This window comes from Bactrocera oleae, chromosome 4, assembly GCF_042242935.1.
Source record: "Bactrocera oleae isolate idBacOlea1 chromosome 4, idBacOlea1, whole genome shotgun sequence".
Lineage (NCBI taxonomy): Eukaryota > Metazoa > Arthropoda > Insecta > Diptera > Tephritidae > Bactrocera > Bactrocera oleae.
The window spans coordinates 15,244,279-15,260,033 of NC_091538.1; the positions used below are offsets into that span (position 1 = coordinate 15,244,279).

At 32.1% G+C, this 15,755-nt stretch overlaps 1 protein-coding gene across 3 annotated transcripts in view; it reads right to left on the reverse strand.

Annotated features, from left to right (window-relative positions):
- px (plexus) overlaps positions 1–15,755 on the reverse strand; it is a 40,373-nt gene that overhangs the window by 17,490 nt on the left and 7,128 nt on the right. For 2 of the 3 annotated variants that reach the window (XM_070108862.1, XM_014236623.3), the window contains 8 exons: positions 14,274–14,493; positions 13,914–14,206; positions 9,246–9,379; positions 8,255–8,524; positions 7,988–8,177; positions 5,760–5,887; positions 5,404–5,622; positions 4,639–4,780 (listed from right to left, as the gene is read on the reverse strand). In XM_070108862.1, the coding sequence (XP_069964963.1) occupies positions 4,639–4,780; positions 5,404–5,622; positions 5,760–5,887; positions 7,988–8,177; positions 8,255–8,524; positions 9,246–9,379; positions 13,914–14,206; positions 14,274–14,493 (1,596 nt within the window). The remainder of the gene's footprint in view (positions 1–4,638; positions 4,781–5,403; positions 5,623–5,759; positions 5,888–7,987; positions 8,178–8,254; positions 8,525–9,245; positions 9,380–13,913; positions 14,207–14,273; positions 14,494–15,755) is intronic. The other variant, XM_014236620.3, reaches the window with a different exon arrangement.

The following is a 15,755-nucleotide window of genomic DNA, read 5'->3' on the forward strand; positions in this document are numbered from 1 at the left end:
TCACATACAAATGCTTTTTTTTGTCTTTTGTTTACGGGTTTTGCAGTTTTGAAATTTTCAATTCGAATTTTTTCGATCAATATACCATTGTATGAAAACATTCGAACATCAAAACAGATTAATGATTTTGTTAGCTGCGTTAAACTAACTCAATAGTGTGCAGAAACTAATACATAATGTTTAGTATCCTCTTCAAACACCTCTTAATATTTATTTTATACTTTAATACTTTTGTTGGACCAGACCTACATACTTGTAAGCCACTTAAAAATTTTGTAAATAAGTAAGTATATAATAATTTCTAATAATATATGTATATATGATTTTTCACTTATCGCCTTAATTTAGTGAGCAATATAGATTAATTAGTGAATTAAGTAATTTTATTGCGACACTAGAAATATAAGAGATAATATTTACAGGCTGTAAAGCCCATACGTTGTATATAGTATATACTGACACTTGTTTGTTCTTATCTTTATACCTTTATCACGCACACGTGTAAAATGAAAATACAATAATAAAAACAATTTCGAGTGAAATCATTCATTCATTACAGTAAAAAAATATTGATACAAAAAACGTGAGCAAAAAACGCGAGTTAAAATACAATACGATAATAACACTTCATGGCAAAAAACATCGAATTCTGCGTGATTTATTGCTTCAGTAATTAAGTCAAATTTACAAAATCAGATAATAGGCACATAAAATTGGAACTATAATTTTTTCCGAGATAAAATTACGATTAGTCAAGTCTTTACTTTTGAAAGTATCGAATTTATTACATAAAACGCTTACTAAAAGCATTATGAAATATATAATATAATCGCAAGTCTAAAAGTGAACATTCATTTGGAGTATTAAAAAAGCAGATTAGTAAACAAACACTTTTTATTTCTACAAAAAATTAAACTTCGAAAAAGTTCGAACGTGAAAAATTTAATCGAACACCCAAAATTTCAAGCTCGAAATAAATTCGAATATAAAACAAGTAAGGAAGGGCTAAGTTCGGATGTAACCGAACATTTTATACTCTCGCAAAGTCAAATGGTATACTCGTTTGAGATTTCTTTGTGGATTGACTGATATTTTCGGTAGAAGGTCAACTATAGGCACTGGGGTCCACATATTTAGTACTTAGGGGTTTGAACAGTTTTGGTTCGATTTAGACAATTTTTGGCCGCAAGGTGGCATACTTTAATTGCATTATTTACGCAAAGTTTTACCCCGATATAATCAATGTTACCTGATTTGCATAGTGGAAAGTGAAAGAATCAGATGGAATTGAAAATGGTGTTACATGGGAAGTAAGCGCGGTTGTAATCCGATTTCGCCCATTTTCGCACTATGACATAGAAACATGAAAAGAACGTTATGCACCGAATTTGGTTGAAAGCGGTTGAGCAGATCTCAAGATATGGGTTTTCACCTAAAAGTGGGCTATGCCACGCCCACTGTCTAATTTTGAACGCGGTTCCTATAAAGTCATCTTATACCATCTCAGAGATATAATTTAATGTCTCTGGCGTGTTTAGTGCTTGATTTATCGCGCTTTTAGTAGTTTTTAACAGTACCGTTATATGGGGAGTGGGCGGAGTTGACACCCGATTTCAACTATTTTCACACCGTCAATAGAAGTGCTAAAAACATTTGCTTCTAGTGAATTTTATTATTGTAGCATTAGCGGTTTAGGAGATATGCACATTAAACCTATTAGAGGCGGGACCACGCCCACTTTTTAAAAAAAAGTTTTAACTGCAGATGCCCCTCCCTAATGTGATCCTGTGTACCAAATAACAGTCTTGTATCTTATTGCGGAGCTTAGTTATGGCAAGTTATTTGTTTTTGATTAATGGCGTTTTGTGGGCGTGGCAGTGGTCTGATTACGCCCATCTGCAATACCAACCGTCTCACGGTACCTAGAAACATGTCTACCAAGTTTCATAAAGATATCTCAATTTTTACTCAAGTTAGAGCTTGCACGGACGGACGGACAGTCACCCGGATTTCAACTCGTCTCTTCATCCTGATCATTTATATATATATAACCCTATATCTAACTCGATTAGTTTTAGGTGATACAAACAACCGTTAGGTGAACAAAACTATTATACTCTGTAGCAACAGGTTGCGAGAGTATAATAAGTGCGAAATATTGAATTTGCATACATTTTTTTTATGTTAGAGATTTTCGAAAACGCTGCATATATATTTTTTGAAATCACCATTTCAAAGTAAAGTAATTTTTTAGCATTTCAGGCTTAACACTTCGTAATTTGTAAGCTTTTAGTATAAAACAAGCAGTAAAGGCATTTTAAGCACTTATAATTTTTTGAATTTTCATACATACATACATAAGGTGCATAATATGAATATCTCACAATTTTCTGTGCCAAAAGAAATTTTTATCATAATTTTATCTAAAAATATCGCTCGATATATAATTTTTATACTCTCGCAACCTGTTGCTACAGAGTATAATAGTTTTGTTCACCTAACGGTTGTTTGTATCACCTAAAACTAATCGAGTTAGATATAGGGTTATATATATATAAATGATCAGGATGAAGAGACGAGTTGAAATCCGGGTGACTGTCTGTCCGTCCGTCCGTCCGTGCAAGCTCTAACTTGAGTAAAAATTGAGATATCTTTATGAAACTTGGTAGACATGTTTCTAGGTACCGTGAGACGGTTGGTATTGCAGATGGGCGTAATCAGACCACTGCCACGCCCACAAAACGCCATTAATCAAAAACAAATAACTTGCCATAACTAAGCTCCGCAATAAGATACAAGACTGTTATTTGGTACACAGGATCACATTAGGGAGGGGCATCTGCAGTTAAAACTTTTTTTTAAAAAGTGGGCGTGGTCCCGCCTCTATAAAGGGTTTAATGTGCATATCTCCTAAACCGCTAATGCTATAATAACAAAATTCACTAGAAGCAAATGTTTTTAGCACTTCTATTGACGGTGTGAAAATAGTTGAAATCGGGTGTCAACTCCGCCCACTCCCCATATAACGGTACTGTTAAAAACTACTAAAAGCGCGATAAATCAAGCACTAAACACGCCAGAGACATTAAATTATATCTCTGAGATGGTATAAGATGACTTTATAGGAACCGCGTTCAAAATTAGACAGTGGGCGTGGCACAGCCCACTTTTAGGTGAAAACCCATATCTTGAGATCTGCTTAACCAATTTCAACTAAATTCGGTACGTAACGTTCTTTTCATGTTTCTATGTTATAGTGCGAAAATGGGCGAAATCGGATTACAACCACGCCTATTTTCCATATGACACCATTTTAAATACCACTTGATTCTTTCACTTTCCACTATGCAAATCAAGCAACAATGATTATATCGGCGTAAAACTTTGCGTGAATAATGCAATTAAAGTATGCCACCTTGCGGCCAAAAATTGTCTAAATCGAACCAAAACTGTTCAAACACCTAAGTACTAAATATGTGGACCCCAGTGCCTATAGTTGACCTTCTACCGAAAATATCAGTCAATCCACAAAGAAATCTAAAACGAGTATACCATTTGACTTTGCGAGAGTATAAAATGTTCGGTTACATCCGAACTTAGCCCTTCCTTACTTGTTTTAAGTTAATTTTAATATAAATCCGATATTATTTACTAAATAATTATTACACCTTATACTACATATATCGGGTTTTCCAATAGGTATAATATGATTTCTAAGTGTCGTTTCGGTCATTTTTGATATGTCATGCTATATGCAAGAACAACGTTAACAAATTATTCAATTTTATCATCAAAATAATCGTTCTCCAATTGCAACTTTTCGTGCGCTTTTGCCATTTTATGTATAGATCACTTTGATCTGTGTGGTGCGGTATATAAACAAAACTGTCAATTCTGGTGCGAAGAAAATCCACAAATTATTCATGAACAACCATTACATTCAGTTAAATTGACAGTTAGGTGTGGTTTTTGGTCTGGTGGAATCATCAGTCCGTATTTCATTCGAAATGAAGCTGGTGACACCGTTACTGTCAATGGAGAGCGGCAAAGAGCGATGATAACCAACATTTTATGGCCACAATTAGAAGTTGATCTTGGCAACAACTGGTTCCAACAAGACGTGGCTACGTGCCACACAGGACGTGCAACAACCGAATTATTGCGAGAAAAGTTTGCAGTTTGGAGAATTTCAATAAATTGTGACGGCCTCCAATTTCGTTTCGATAATTTCAAGAAATTTTGATATTGAATGGCCTCCAAGAAGTTGTGATTTAACACCAGTAGACTATTTCTTGTGGGGTTATTTGAAGTCATTGGTCTTTAGCAATAAACCAGACGACCTTCAAGCTTTAGAAGTCAATACTGAAAGTGCTATTCATGACATACGACTTCATTTAGTGGAAAAAGTACTAGAAAATTGGGTTCATCGAATTCGTTAATGCAAAAGAAGTCGTGGAGGCCATTTGAATGATGTTACATGCAGAACTTAATTGTATTTATTGAACTTCACATTAAATAATAAAACATTTGAATTTCCTTAACAATTAGCGTGTTGTTTTTTTTTTTGTGAATCACATCACTCTTTTTGGAAAACCCTTTAAAACATACATATGTTACAAGGAATTAAATAATACTTACAAATCGATCGGAACGCTCTCCGCATGGCAAACGCGCTACAGCAACATCCGGACTGTCCTCGGGCGGTGGTGGTTGTGGCACCCAGTTGTATCCACGCCTAGAAATTGGTACACCAAAACGATCATGTTGCGAGGCTTGTTGTCTGAAATTGACATTTGCGTACATGCAATGTTCTTATGCTTTTTGCTTTATGTATGTATGTGTGCAGGATGTAGGCGTCTCAAATCATTTAATGCATTTACTAACAAACGCTATGCATCTATGTATGTTTGTCTATGCATATATGAAAAATAAATTCTCTATGTTTGTGCTTAGGCGATGGTAGCAGTTTAGTGCGGAAAAATATTAGCCGAGCAACAATTCCAAATCATCTACTAATGCAAATTATTTGTTTTTTTTTGTTTGTAAATGTATGCAATATGTATGTGAAGGTAGCAAAGCAAATAAATTAAAAGCGTAAAAACGATTTCATATGCAAATACATACAAGTGCAATAAAAATAAAATAATTGCAAACAAAAGCGAAAATTAGTTACACATACATTTGCATATTTTTGTTATTTACTTTTTTATTTTATTTTATTTTTTTTTTTGTTTTTTATTTACTGGTAATTGCGCTCTTACAGTGCATTATTGTTTAGTAATAGCGTTGAGTGTTGTAGTGTGGAATTCGAGCAAAATGTTTGCTTAAAGTTTTGGTGGAAAATTGATAGTAAATGAAGTAGGAAATATGACAAAGCAATAAAAACGTATGCTTTATATTTACCTAAGACTTTCGTAGCAATCCAAACAAACCACAGCATATTCGCCATTCTCCAACAGAAGTCCATCGCCATTTTTGCGATTTTTCACGAATGGAAACTCATTAACCGGTAGTGCGCGCACACGTTTTCGGTATGTCGTAATGCCGCATAAATGACAAATATAATCATGCCAATTGTATTTGCGTTCGGTTGGTGCTATAGCTGGTGTCTGCGCTTCATACCTGCAAAAGTTGTACCGAGTGATAATAATGATAATAAAAATAATAATAACTGTTATCTTAAGTAAATTGTGTGCGGCAAAAAGAAAGCAAAAATATATATGAAGTGTACTTATAATGAGTACATTATACACACTTACTTGCGCCACTGATTCAACATGGAGTGGTAGCAAAATGTGCAAACGAGCGCTGAGTAATCCTTGCGCAATTGTTCAGCATTTGGCAGCGAGTTGTGTTTGAGGAGATGTGGGAAATATGGTCGTGAACCCTGCAACAAAAAATATAGTGTAAAATAAAATGTTAATATTATTGTAAATAAAGTGTGAAGTGAGATGTTGGACACTTGAAAAGATAAACTTAGAAATGCAATAAATTATTGTTTATCTTTTTATTTACTTTTATTCTTGTTATTTTTTAATTTATTTTTCTTTAACTGAATATAATTTATCACAGATTATAAATATTCACAAGTGTGTCTCTGAACAGTTTATGCAAATTTATAATTTTTATATGCTAATGCGTAACAAAAGAAAAAAATAAACATACTTACACGTGTATATGAAAACCGCAGAAAATACCAAAAAAAAAAATATATATATATATATGTAAATAAATAATATAAAAAAGATTAAAAAAATTAATAAAATAAAAAAAAATATATAAAAAATAATAATAATATATAAAAAAAAAAAATAATATATAAAAATAAAAAAAAAAAATAATATATAAAAATAAAAAAAAAATAAAAATATGTAAAAAAAAAATAAAAATATGTAAAAAAAAAAAATAAAAATATATAAATGAAAAAATGTCAGTAATGTAATGTAATTTTGGAGAAAATACTGAGTAATTCTTTAGATTTAACAGTAATAACAACTTGTACCTATTTGGATAACTACTGGAAAAATATGTATATGCAAAATGTGTCAGTTGTAGATACCATAAAATTAAGATTTTTTAAGTTTTCCCGTTTAAAAGTTTCGAATTTATTACATAAAATGATATGCTCATACCATATGAGAGCATTGTGGAAAATAAAGTCGCAAGTTTAAAATTTTTTCGTGCATTAATATAGCAGAAATGTAAACATAACACCTTTTTATTTCAATTTACAGAAAAAATTCAACTTCGAAAATTTTTCGAACATCGAAAAATCGAATCGGAGATCCTATTTATTATTTTTGCAGGATAAGGTAATTTCAAGTAAAAAATTAATTCAGATTCGCAGTTTTTTATTGTTGTTATTATTGTTTTCAAATTTAAAAAATCAAATCGAATCGAAGTTAATTTTTGTTTTGAATACCGTAAAAATATACTGAACTTTATTGTTTTATTGAAAATAAAATAGGGGTTTAAATTTCTAAAAAAAAAATCTAAATATATTCATTTATTTTGCTCGATGCATAAAACGAAAAAAACGTTACTTAAAACACATTTTAGACAAAAGCGTTTTCGAAAAATCAAACTTCAAAAGAACTGATGCAACTGATTTTATGCTGTAAACTGGGTATATATTGAGCGCCGATTTTCAAATTTTTCAGTTTCTCACTTAAATTAAGTTAGTTGGAATAAAAATCCGATATCATTTACCATATATGTACGAACTAAAAATGAATAACTACCATTTGGGTAACTAATCGTAGTAATTGTTGGGATTTAAAAAATGTATATTAATTGTCATTAAAAAAAAACGTATCTATTATAACAGCAACAACTCACAACATCGATATTTCAATATGATTTATTCTTTAAAATTATTTTCGAATGTATTTTAAATACAACAGCAAATAGTATCAACTTCGGAAAAGCACTTGAAATAGAATTTAAAATTTAATCTATTTTTATACAGTAATCTATCACCTCCAAAAATCAACCACATCTTTTCGAAAAAAATTTATACTAATTTTCATTTAAAAAAAAACGTATCTATTATAACAGCAACAACTCATAACATCGATATTTCAACATGATTTATTCTTTAAAAATATTTTTCGAATATATTTTAAATACAACAACAAATAGTATCAACTTCGAAAAAGTACTTAAAATAGAATTTTAAATTTAATCTATTTTTATAAAGTAATCTATCACATCCACAAAATCAACCACATCTTTTCAAAAAATTTGGTGTTAAAGCAAATATATACCCCTCAAACTGTTGTTTTCTTGGAATTTTATGAATTTTTTTATATACCTATAAGTGCGCTAAGATGTATTTATTTCGAAAAATCGATCCCGATTTCGTACATGTTTGAAATGAAAGTAAATGTCATAGCAAAAATAACCGCATACGTTTAAATAAAAGTATTTAATGCTATCTGAATATATGTATTGACGAATTCTAATAACAGGGAATTACAAAATTTACCTCTTTACTGGCATACAACACCCTCGCCAATGTCAAATCCGAATGTAAACCACATAGAAAACAATAAATCGATGTACTGGCAGGTGTTGAAGACACGGAAGGCGTAGACGGTGGTGTAGTTATAGTTAGGCCACCATGACGTGAACCATTTGGTGAGCTCGAAGTGATCATCGGCGAAGGTATATTATATCTATAAATATAAATGCAAATAAGCAATTAAAGATATATGAAAATATGTATATACGCAAGTAAATATTTGAATTGTACCTTCTATGCTCCAATGGCACACGCTCAGCATCCATAGTCTCCCATTGGCGTGCCAAATAATTCACACAATCCTTACAGGCAAGCACACGATTATTATTATCATTATTATTGGCAGTGTTGCCATTGCCACTTAGGCTGACATTATCACGACCATTATTGCTGCTGCTGCGTAAGCAAGGAAAGTGCATGGCATGCGAGTTCATATGCTCAGCGCTAGTGGATAACCATTCCATTTTATTGGCGGCGCAAAGGATTTTGCAAATGTAACAACTGTATGAAGCAAGTAAATTCAACAAATTTTATTAATATTGATTTTTTAATCAGCAAATATATATGGAAATCTTATAAATGCAATTTTCGATTTTTTTTTCTCGATTATAAATTGTAAGAGATTTTAAGCGCTTATATCCATTCATGTATTTCAAAAAATAATTGTTTTTACTTGCATATATATCGAATGTACATATATTTAAGAATGTGCTCCGAAAATTTGTAGTTTATCTGGCAAATATTTCAGATTTGTAAGAACTTTTTTTAAATTAGTGTAATCGACTCCCGAAACTTTTTCCACGTTTTTCATGAACCACTGTTTCAGAGTCAATGAGAAAATGGCTGAACTGATCGACTTGAAAATTTTGCACAATCTTCTTAGAAATATTTGACAGATAATGATCAAATAATTTCAATTTCTTAATCTACTCTGATGGGTAATTTTTCAAAATTTTCGAAACATTTTCAAAAAACTAAACTCGCTACTATTTTTAACTCAGAACATTTCAAATTGTATGCGCAAACATTTTGAAGAAAAAATTAAACAAAACCAAATTGAGTTGCATTTAAATTTTTTTTCCCAAATTTAAAAAAAAAAATTTTTTTCGAAAATTTTCTGATATGATACTTTTTATAATTTTTTACTTTAAATGATTTGAGTTTCGACAGTGCTATAGCACAGGTTCTCACATTAATAATTCTAAGATATATGCAAACTTACGGATATTGTCCACGCTCACTCTCGCCAGGGCCCTGAGATGATGATGTCGGCGAATTGGGACGCGAATCCCCCTGTCGTGCAAATTTGAAATCACGCTGTGTGGATGGAGAACTATTTGAAATCGGTTCGTATGGCTGGAAAGGAAGTGAAATAGTTGGCAGGCACCTATATTACTACATTACAGGACAATAGCAAAGATATACGGCATGCAAATACAAACACAAATACTAATACATTGAAAAACTGAAGCTACAGTATATACTTATATATATATATATATGTATGTATATGCAAATAAATAATGTATTACACATGTTTAAAAGTCTAAATAATAATAATGAAGCTATAAATCAAATAATAGGTTTACACTGCCACATTTCAAATCCATACTAAAGATAAAATTTTATGAATAAATATATCTTGCTTTGTCACAGCACTGCTTTGTAATCTAGAATATACGCACGCAATTTGTTATATTTATATTTATTTACTTAGTTAATGTATTTATGTACTAACATGGCGGTATAAACCGGCAAATGCCACAAAGTCAACACAGACACACATATATATAACGCACATGCACGCTGGGGTAATTGCCGCAATCGAAACGCGTTTACTTAAGCATTCTCGTGGTGATTAGATATCAAAGAAAGTCACTGCTGCTTACTGGTTTTAACTAATTCCTCGATATCAGCCGCTGAAAGCGATCTACATTGAGCTCAAGTTTAACATGCAGAAGTTAGCTGGAGTGCGCGCAATTCCAAGCGTCTTGGTCATTTGTTGCGTCGCTTTTTATACCCTGAACCAAACTAAGCACCTAGATTTTGAGATATCGCTCTGAAATTTTGCACACGCCCTTTTCTCCTCAAGAAGCGGCTTATTTGTCGGAACCGCCGATATTGGATCACTAAAGCATATAGCTGCTATACAAACTGACCAATCAAAGTTAAGTTCTTGTATGGAAAAGTTTGCTATTTGACAAATGATCTCCACGATATTTGTCATAGATTATTGTCCAAGAAAATGCTTGAACCTCTGAACGAATTATTCAGTTTGGACTACTATAGCATATAGCTACCATACAGCTTATAGTCCAAGGCAACACGACAATCGCCGAAGATCAGATCGGACTACAATAGCATATAGTTGTCATACAAACTGACCGATTGAAGGTTAGTCCTGTGTAAACTTTTTTATTTGTCAAGATACCTTCAAGATATTTGGCATGGCTTATTGTTCAAGACAAAGCTTTAATTTCAGAACGTATTGTTCAGATTTGACCACTATAGCATATAACTGCCACACAAACTTTACCCTGTGATGCCATAAGAAATGCACCTGTGGAGGGTATTCTAGCAATTTCGAATATATATTTGTAAATTTGTATGTTGCTTGATTTTTATTGCCGACACACATCTTGTAGGGTCAACATTTATAACTTAAATATAACCTTAAACAAGAAATACACAAGTAATTAACCACGCTTCCTTCTTGGGTTATCGCAATTTAGTACAAGCAATAAATGGACTATAATAAAAAAATTAATCACGTTTCCTTCTTGGGTTATCGCAATTTGGTATAAGCAACAAATGGACTGTAATAAATAAATGTGTTTTAAAAATAATTTCGACCACTAAATTGCACATTTCAATTAAACTGGTTTCAACTAGTTTAAATAACAATATAATTCCACAAAATTGACCAAGTAGAATAAACACTGATTGATTATTCAGCTTTACACCCAGTACACATTAGGATTGTTAAAAGAAAGGACTACTGTTTTTGAATTTTGTTTTTAATGCGTTATTGAACATATAAACATTTGCGAATGTTTCAAAATTCAAATAGAGGGCGCTGCTAATTTTTTTCATAATAATACGATTTTTTACATAATATTTTTGATTTCCATTAGGAATGCTCGAAGATTTCTGAGGCGAATCAAGATAATTTTTTTAAATTAGACTAAAATTTACAATAATTCAGCACAAAATTTGTAATACATCATTTGCCAGTCGTTGACCTCAACAACGATGAGCTATCCACGCTGGAACACGCGAACTACGCCCTCAGTTTATGATATATTACGCTGAAATTTTGCACACATCCCTTTCTCCTCAAGAAGCTGCACATTTGTCGGAACCGCCGATATTGTACCACTATAGCATATAGCTGTCATACAAACTGAATAATCGAAATCAACGTTTTGATTTGACGAGATTGCTACACGAAATTTGGTACAGATTATTGCTCAAAGGCAATGCAACAATCTCCGAACATATTGTTGAGACCGGATCAATATAGCATACAGCTGCCATATAAACTGATCAATCAAATTCAAGTTCTCATACGGAAATATTTTTATTTTGCAAGATATTTTCTGTAAACTAGGCAGGGATTATTGTTCAAGGCAAAACTACAATTTCCGAAACAATTGTTCCTAAAGATGTTTATATGTAGAGTTAATTCAGAAATGAAAGGAGAAATGACAAACGAAATTGTTTGTCTAGTTTTATGAAATTAGTTGTTCATAATTAGCAGTATTTAATATTACGGTATGTTTCAACTTCTCGTTTTGCTCACTCAAGCCATTATCTAGCACAATGCTTATTGGGTGAAATTAGTAAAAGTTTTATAATAAAAAAGCCATACATACATATGTACATATATACGCACATACGCCATTTCATTTTATTTCCTAAGCGCATTATAAGCTCACTACTTTTTATAGGTAAATTTTATTGCAAGTTCATTACGAGTACAATAAATACTATACGAGTAGTAGAAATACAATAAAAACAAAGCACGCAAAATTGAAAAATATAAAATATTGTAGGCTTATTATCTTATCAGTGACATTTGTTGACTTGAGTTTGTTCACATGTTGGCATATTAATCGGTGATATTGATAATGAAATTTTCTCAATAAATGTTTGGAAATAAAAAGGCACCAACCAACGCGTGCGTCAGCCAGACAATTGTCATTCGAATGGTATTCAGGTGGTTCGGCCCAAGGCAATTCAAATCTAATAATAAAAGAGCGTTTAATTATCGCAAAAGCAAAACTTGAGCACTTGAAGTGAAATGCTTCACTTGAATATTCAACATGCTCTTACTCAACTGACATCTACCAACATACACGCATACTGCAAATCGCCAATTTAACCAACGAACGGCCTTCAGCGCGAAAAAGTCGCAATCACTTTTTGTTCTTTTTTTGTTTTTTACAAAACTTATAGACATTTTTATAGTCGTAGTATAACAGCATTTTCTACGGAGATTGTCACACATTTAGTATTTTTCCCATAATAGCGGAATTTTTGTAACATCCACTACTGGCTGTCTGTCTGCTCATGTATTGGCCTAACTGCTACAATCGCATATTTATACCCCGTACAGGGTATATTAAGTTTGCCACGAAGTTTGTAAGACCTAGAAGAAAACGGCGCAGCCGCTATACAATATATATAAAAATGTTCGGCGTTACGAGCTGAGTCGATTTAGCCATGTCCTTTTATCTGTTTAGTAGTAACACAGTTTTAGAGATGATGCGATTTTCTCCTTAAGTAACTGCACTTTAATCAGAATCGCCGATATCGAATCAATCTGCTCTATGTAGTGTGTCATACAAACTGAACGATCGGAAACAAGTGCTTGGGTAGAAAACTTTTTCATTTGACAGGATATCTTCACAAAATTTATCATAGTTCATTGTCCAAGACAACGCTACAGATTTTGAAAAAATTGTTTAGATCCAACCACTATAGCATATAGCTGCCATACAAACTGACCGAGCAAAATCGATATAAAAATCTTTTCATAGCCGTTTATGTTTTGAGGCCCTGTGTTTCACACTGTAAGAAAATATATATATAATATGCTATAAGAAATGCATCTGTGAAGGGTATTACAGCTTCGGTGCAAGCGAAGTTAAAGTATTTTCTTGTTTTTCTTTGCTACATGTTCTCCTGTTGTATTCGCCTTCTGTTTAATCTTTAAATCATTTTGCATTCAATAGAGCGCGACAGCGTGTACAATATATGAGTACAATGCATGGCTGCTGACGCTCGCTGACTCGCTGACTTGTATATATACAGTGAATTGGTTGCTTGGCCTGATAAGGCAAAAGGTGACTGTTTTATTGCCCCCGAATGATAGCCTCTGTTACATGGAGTGGGCACCTTTATTGACATTCGACGTTATCACACACAAAAATAAATATAAGTGCCTGTTAATCGCATTGATGCCGAACGTATATTTTAAATGCGTCTATATATATGTATGTCGGAATATTATTTTTATTATTATGTAGTACACTTGAGTAAATATGTTTGTTTGGTTGAATGTGTACGAAAAAATGCTGATATACGGATAGTACAAGTATGTGGACCTATTAGAGCAAATATTTTGCAGTAGAGTGAAAATATTTTACCCACTTATTATAAGACTAGTTAATAACACTCTAAGTATTAACACTCAAATATGAAAACCCATTCAAACACAAACATGCATTAATTTGTAGCACAGTTATTTTGAGGACCTGCAGCGGCTGGCGTAAAAATTGATAATCACCACTCAACACTTATCGTGATCATAAATCACAAATACATGTACGTCGTTTTTTTCATTTTTTTTTTGTTTTTGTTTTGTTTTGGTTTGAACTTAGCTCACCTTAAATTTCACATTACTTGTCGAATCCGAGTTGGCCAACGACTTTTCGGAGGGTGTGTAACGTCCTGCACCCTCAGCGCTTGTTGCGATCACATTGTTGTTGCTGAGGTTTGCGTCACCATCTACGCTGTAAATTGCAGCGGCACCACCAACGCCACTACCGGTCGCATTATTGTCAGCGGGTCCACCAGATATACGGCCGGTAGAGGTAGCCGCTGCCATTGTAGTGTTGTTACCACCCTCCGCCAAATATAAATGCTTTTCATAGCATGAGGAACATATTTGCACCATGCCTAGTTTAAATTTAGAGAAAAATTATATAATTTTTTTTTGTTTTGCAAAGTATATCATACTACTCACCCTGTGGACTGATTGGACTAGCATTTTTGAAAGCTTTCATTGTTTTTATGAAAGGATAGTAGGGTTCGCGCTCTGCATTGGGACAGCAATACACAAGCCGCAAACGTGAGGAGGGCGTGTCGCCGCCACAGGTATAACACACAAATGTGGTACGTTCCGTGACGGATGTAGGTTTCTTACGTAACGTATAGGAGCGTTCATTTTCAGGTGTTTGAGTAGTCTGAAAGAAAATAAGAAAAAAATTAAATTAAATTAAATAAATAGTTTACACATTGTCTAATTGAATAAGCAAATAATTACAATTATAACAATGAAATTAAATATTTGCTTTTATTTTTATAATAAATGTGACAATTACTTGGCGTAATTTTTTTACATTTTAACGTTTTTGTTACGTCAATATTTAAGCATAAATGTCTGTCATGCCTTCATTAATGTAATTAATATTGATAGAGAGTAGAATAGTTCATAAAATTTTAACCAGTACAACAATAATACAATTAACAAGCGTCACAAATTTCTTTAAAAATTAATATTAAACAACTTTTGGCGAAAAAACAAGTATGAATTTTATTTAGAATACGTTTTGAAAGTAATTTGAGGTCATTCATGAAGTTGAAATACTTTTGTAATAGTAAAATACACATTTTTTACGCAGAAATATTTATTTATATTTTTTAGACTATATAAGTTCTATATAATCATTCTTAAATATTTTTAAACAAGAAAAAATGTTAACTTCAGTGGGGCTGAAGCTATAATATTTTTCACACGTGTATTTCTTACAGCATAAAAGAGTATAAAGTCTTGATTTTAATCTGTCAGTTTGTATGACAACTTTATGCTATAGTGGTCCGATCTGCCTTAGGCATTAATCTATGCCAATTTTCGTGAATATAATTTGTAAAATAAAAAAAGTTGTCCATACAAGGAACAGGGAACAAGGATCAGTTAGTAGTCCTATATCAGCGGTTCCGACAAATGATCTGAGCTACGCTTCTTGAGGAGAAAATGACGTGTGCTACGTTCAATATCTCATAAACTGAGGGACTAGTTCCAGTATATACAGATAGACAGACAGACATGGTTAGAACTACACAGCTCGTCACGTTTATCAGTTATATACATATGTATGTATGTATACACTTTATAGGGGTTTTATATTATATAGTAAAAAGTAGATATGCCTAAAGTTATATTTTATAATTTTTAAATACAATTAAATACTTGTTGTCTACAAATATTATAAATTTCACTTAAATATTTGTACTTCATAATTTTCTATGTTTTATTAGTAGTGTTTTCTTTTTTAATTCCAGTGTTTAAATTTTAAATTTTCGAATTCTAATTATACAACTATTTCTATATTATTATTATTGTTTTTTAATTTAGCAATACATAACTACAATTAAATTGATTTTTATATCTTTATATAATTTTACATTTAGATTTTTAGTCTTCATTTATTTTTTTCCAATTTTT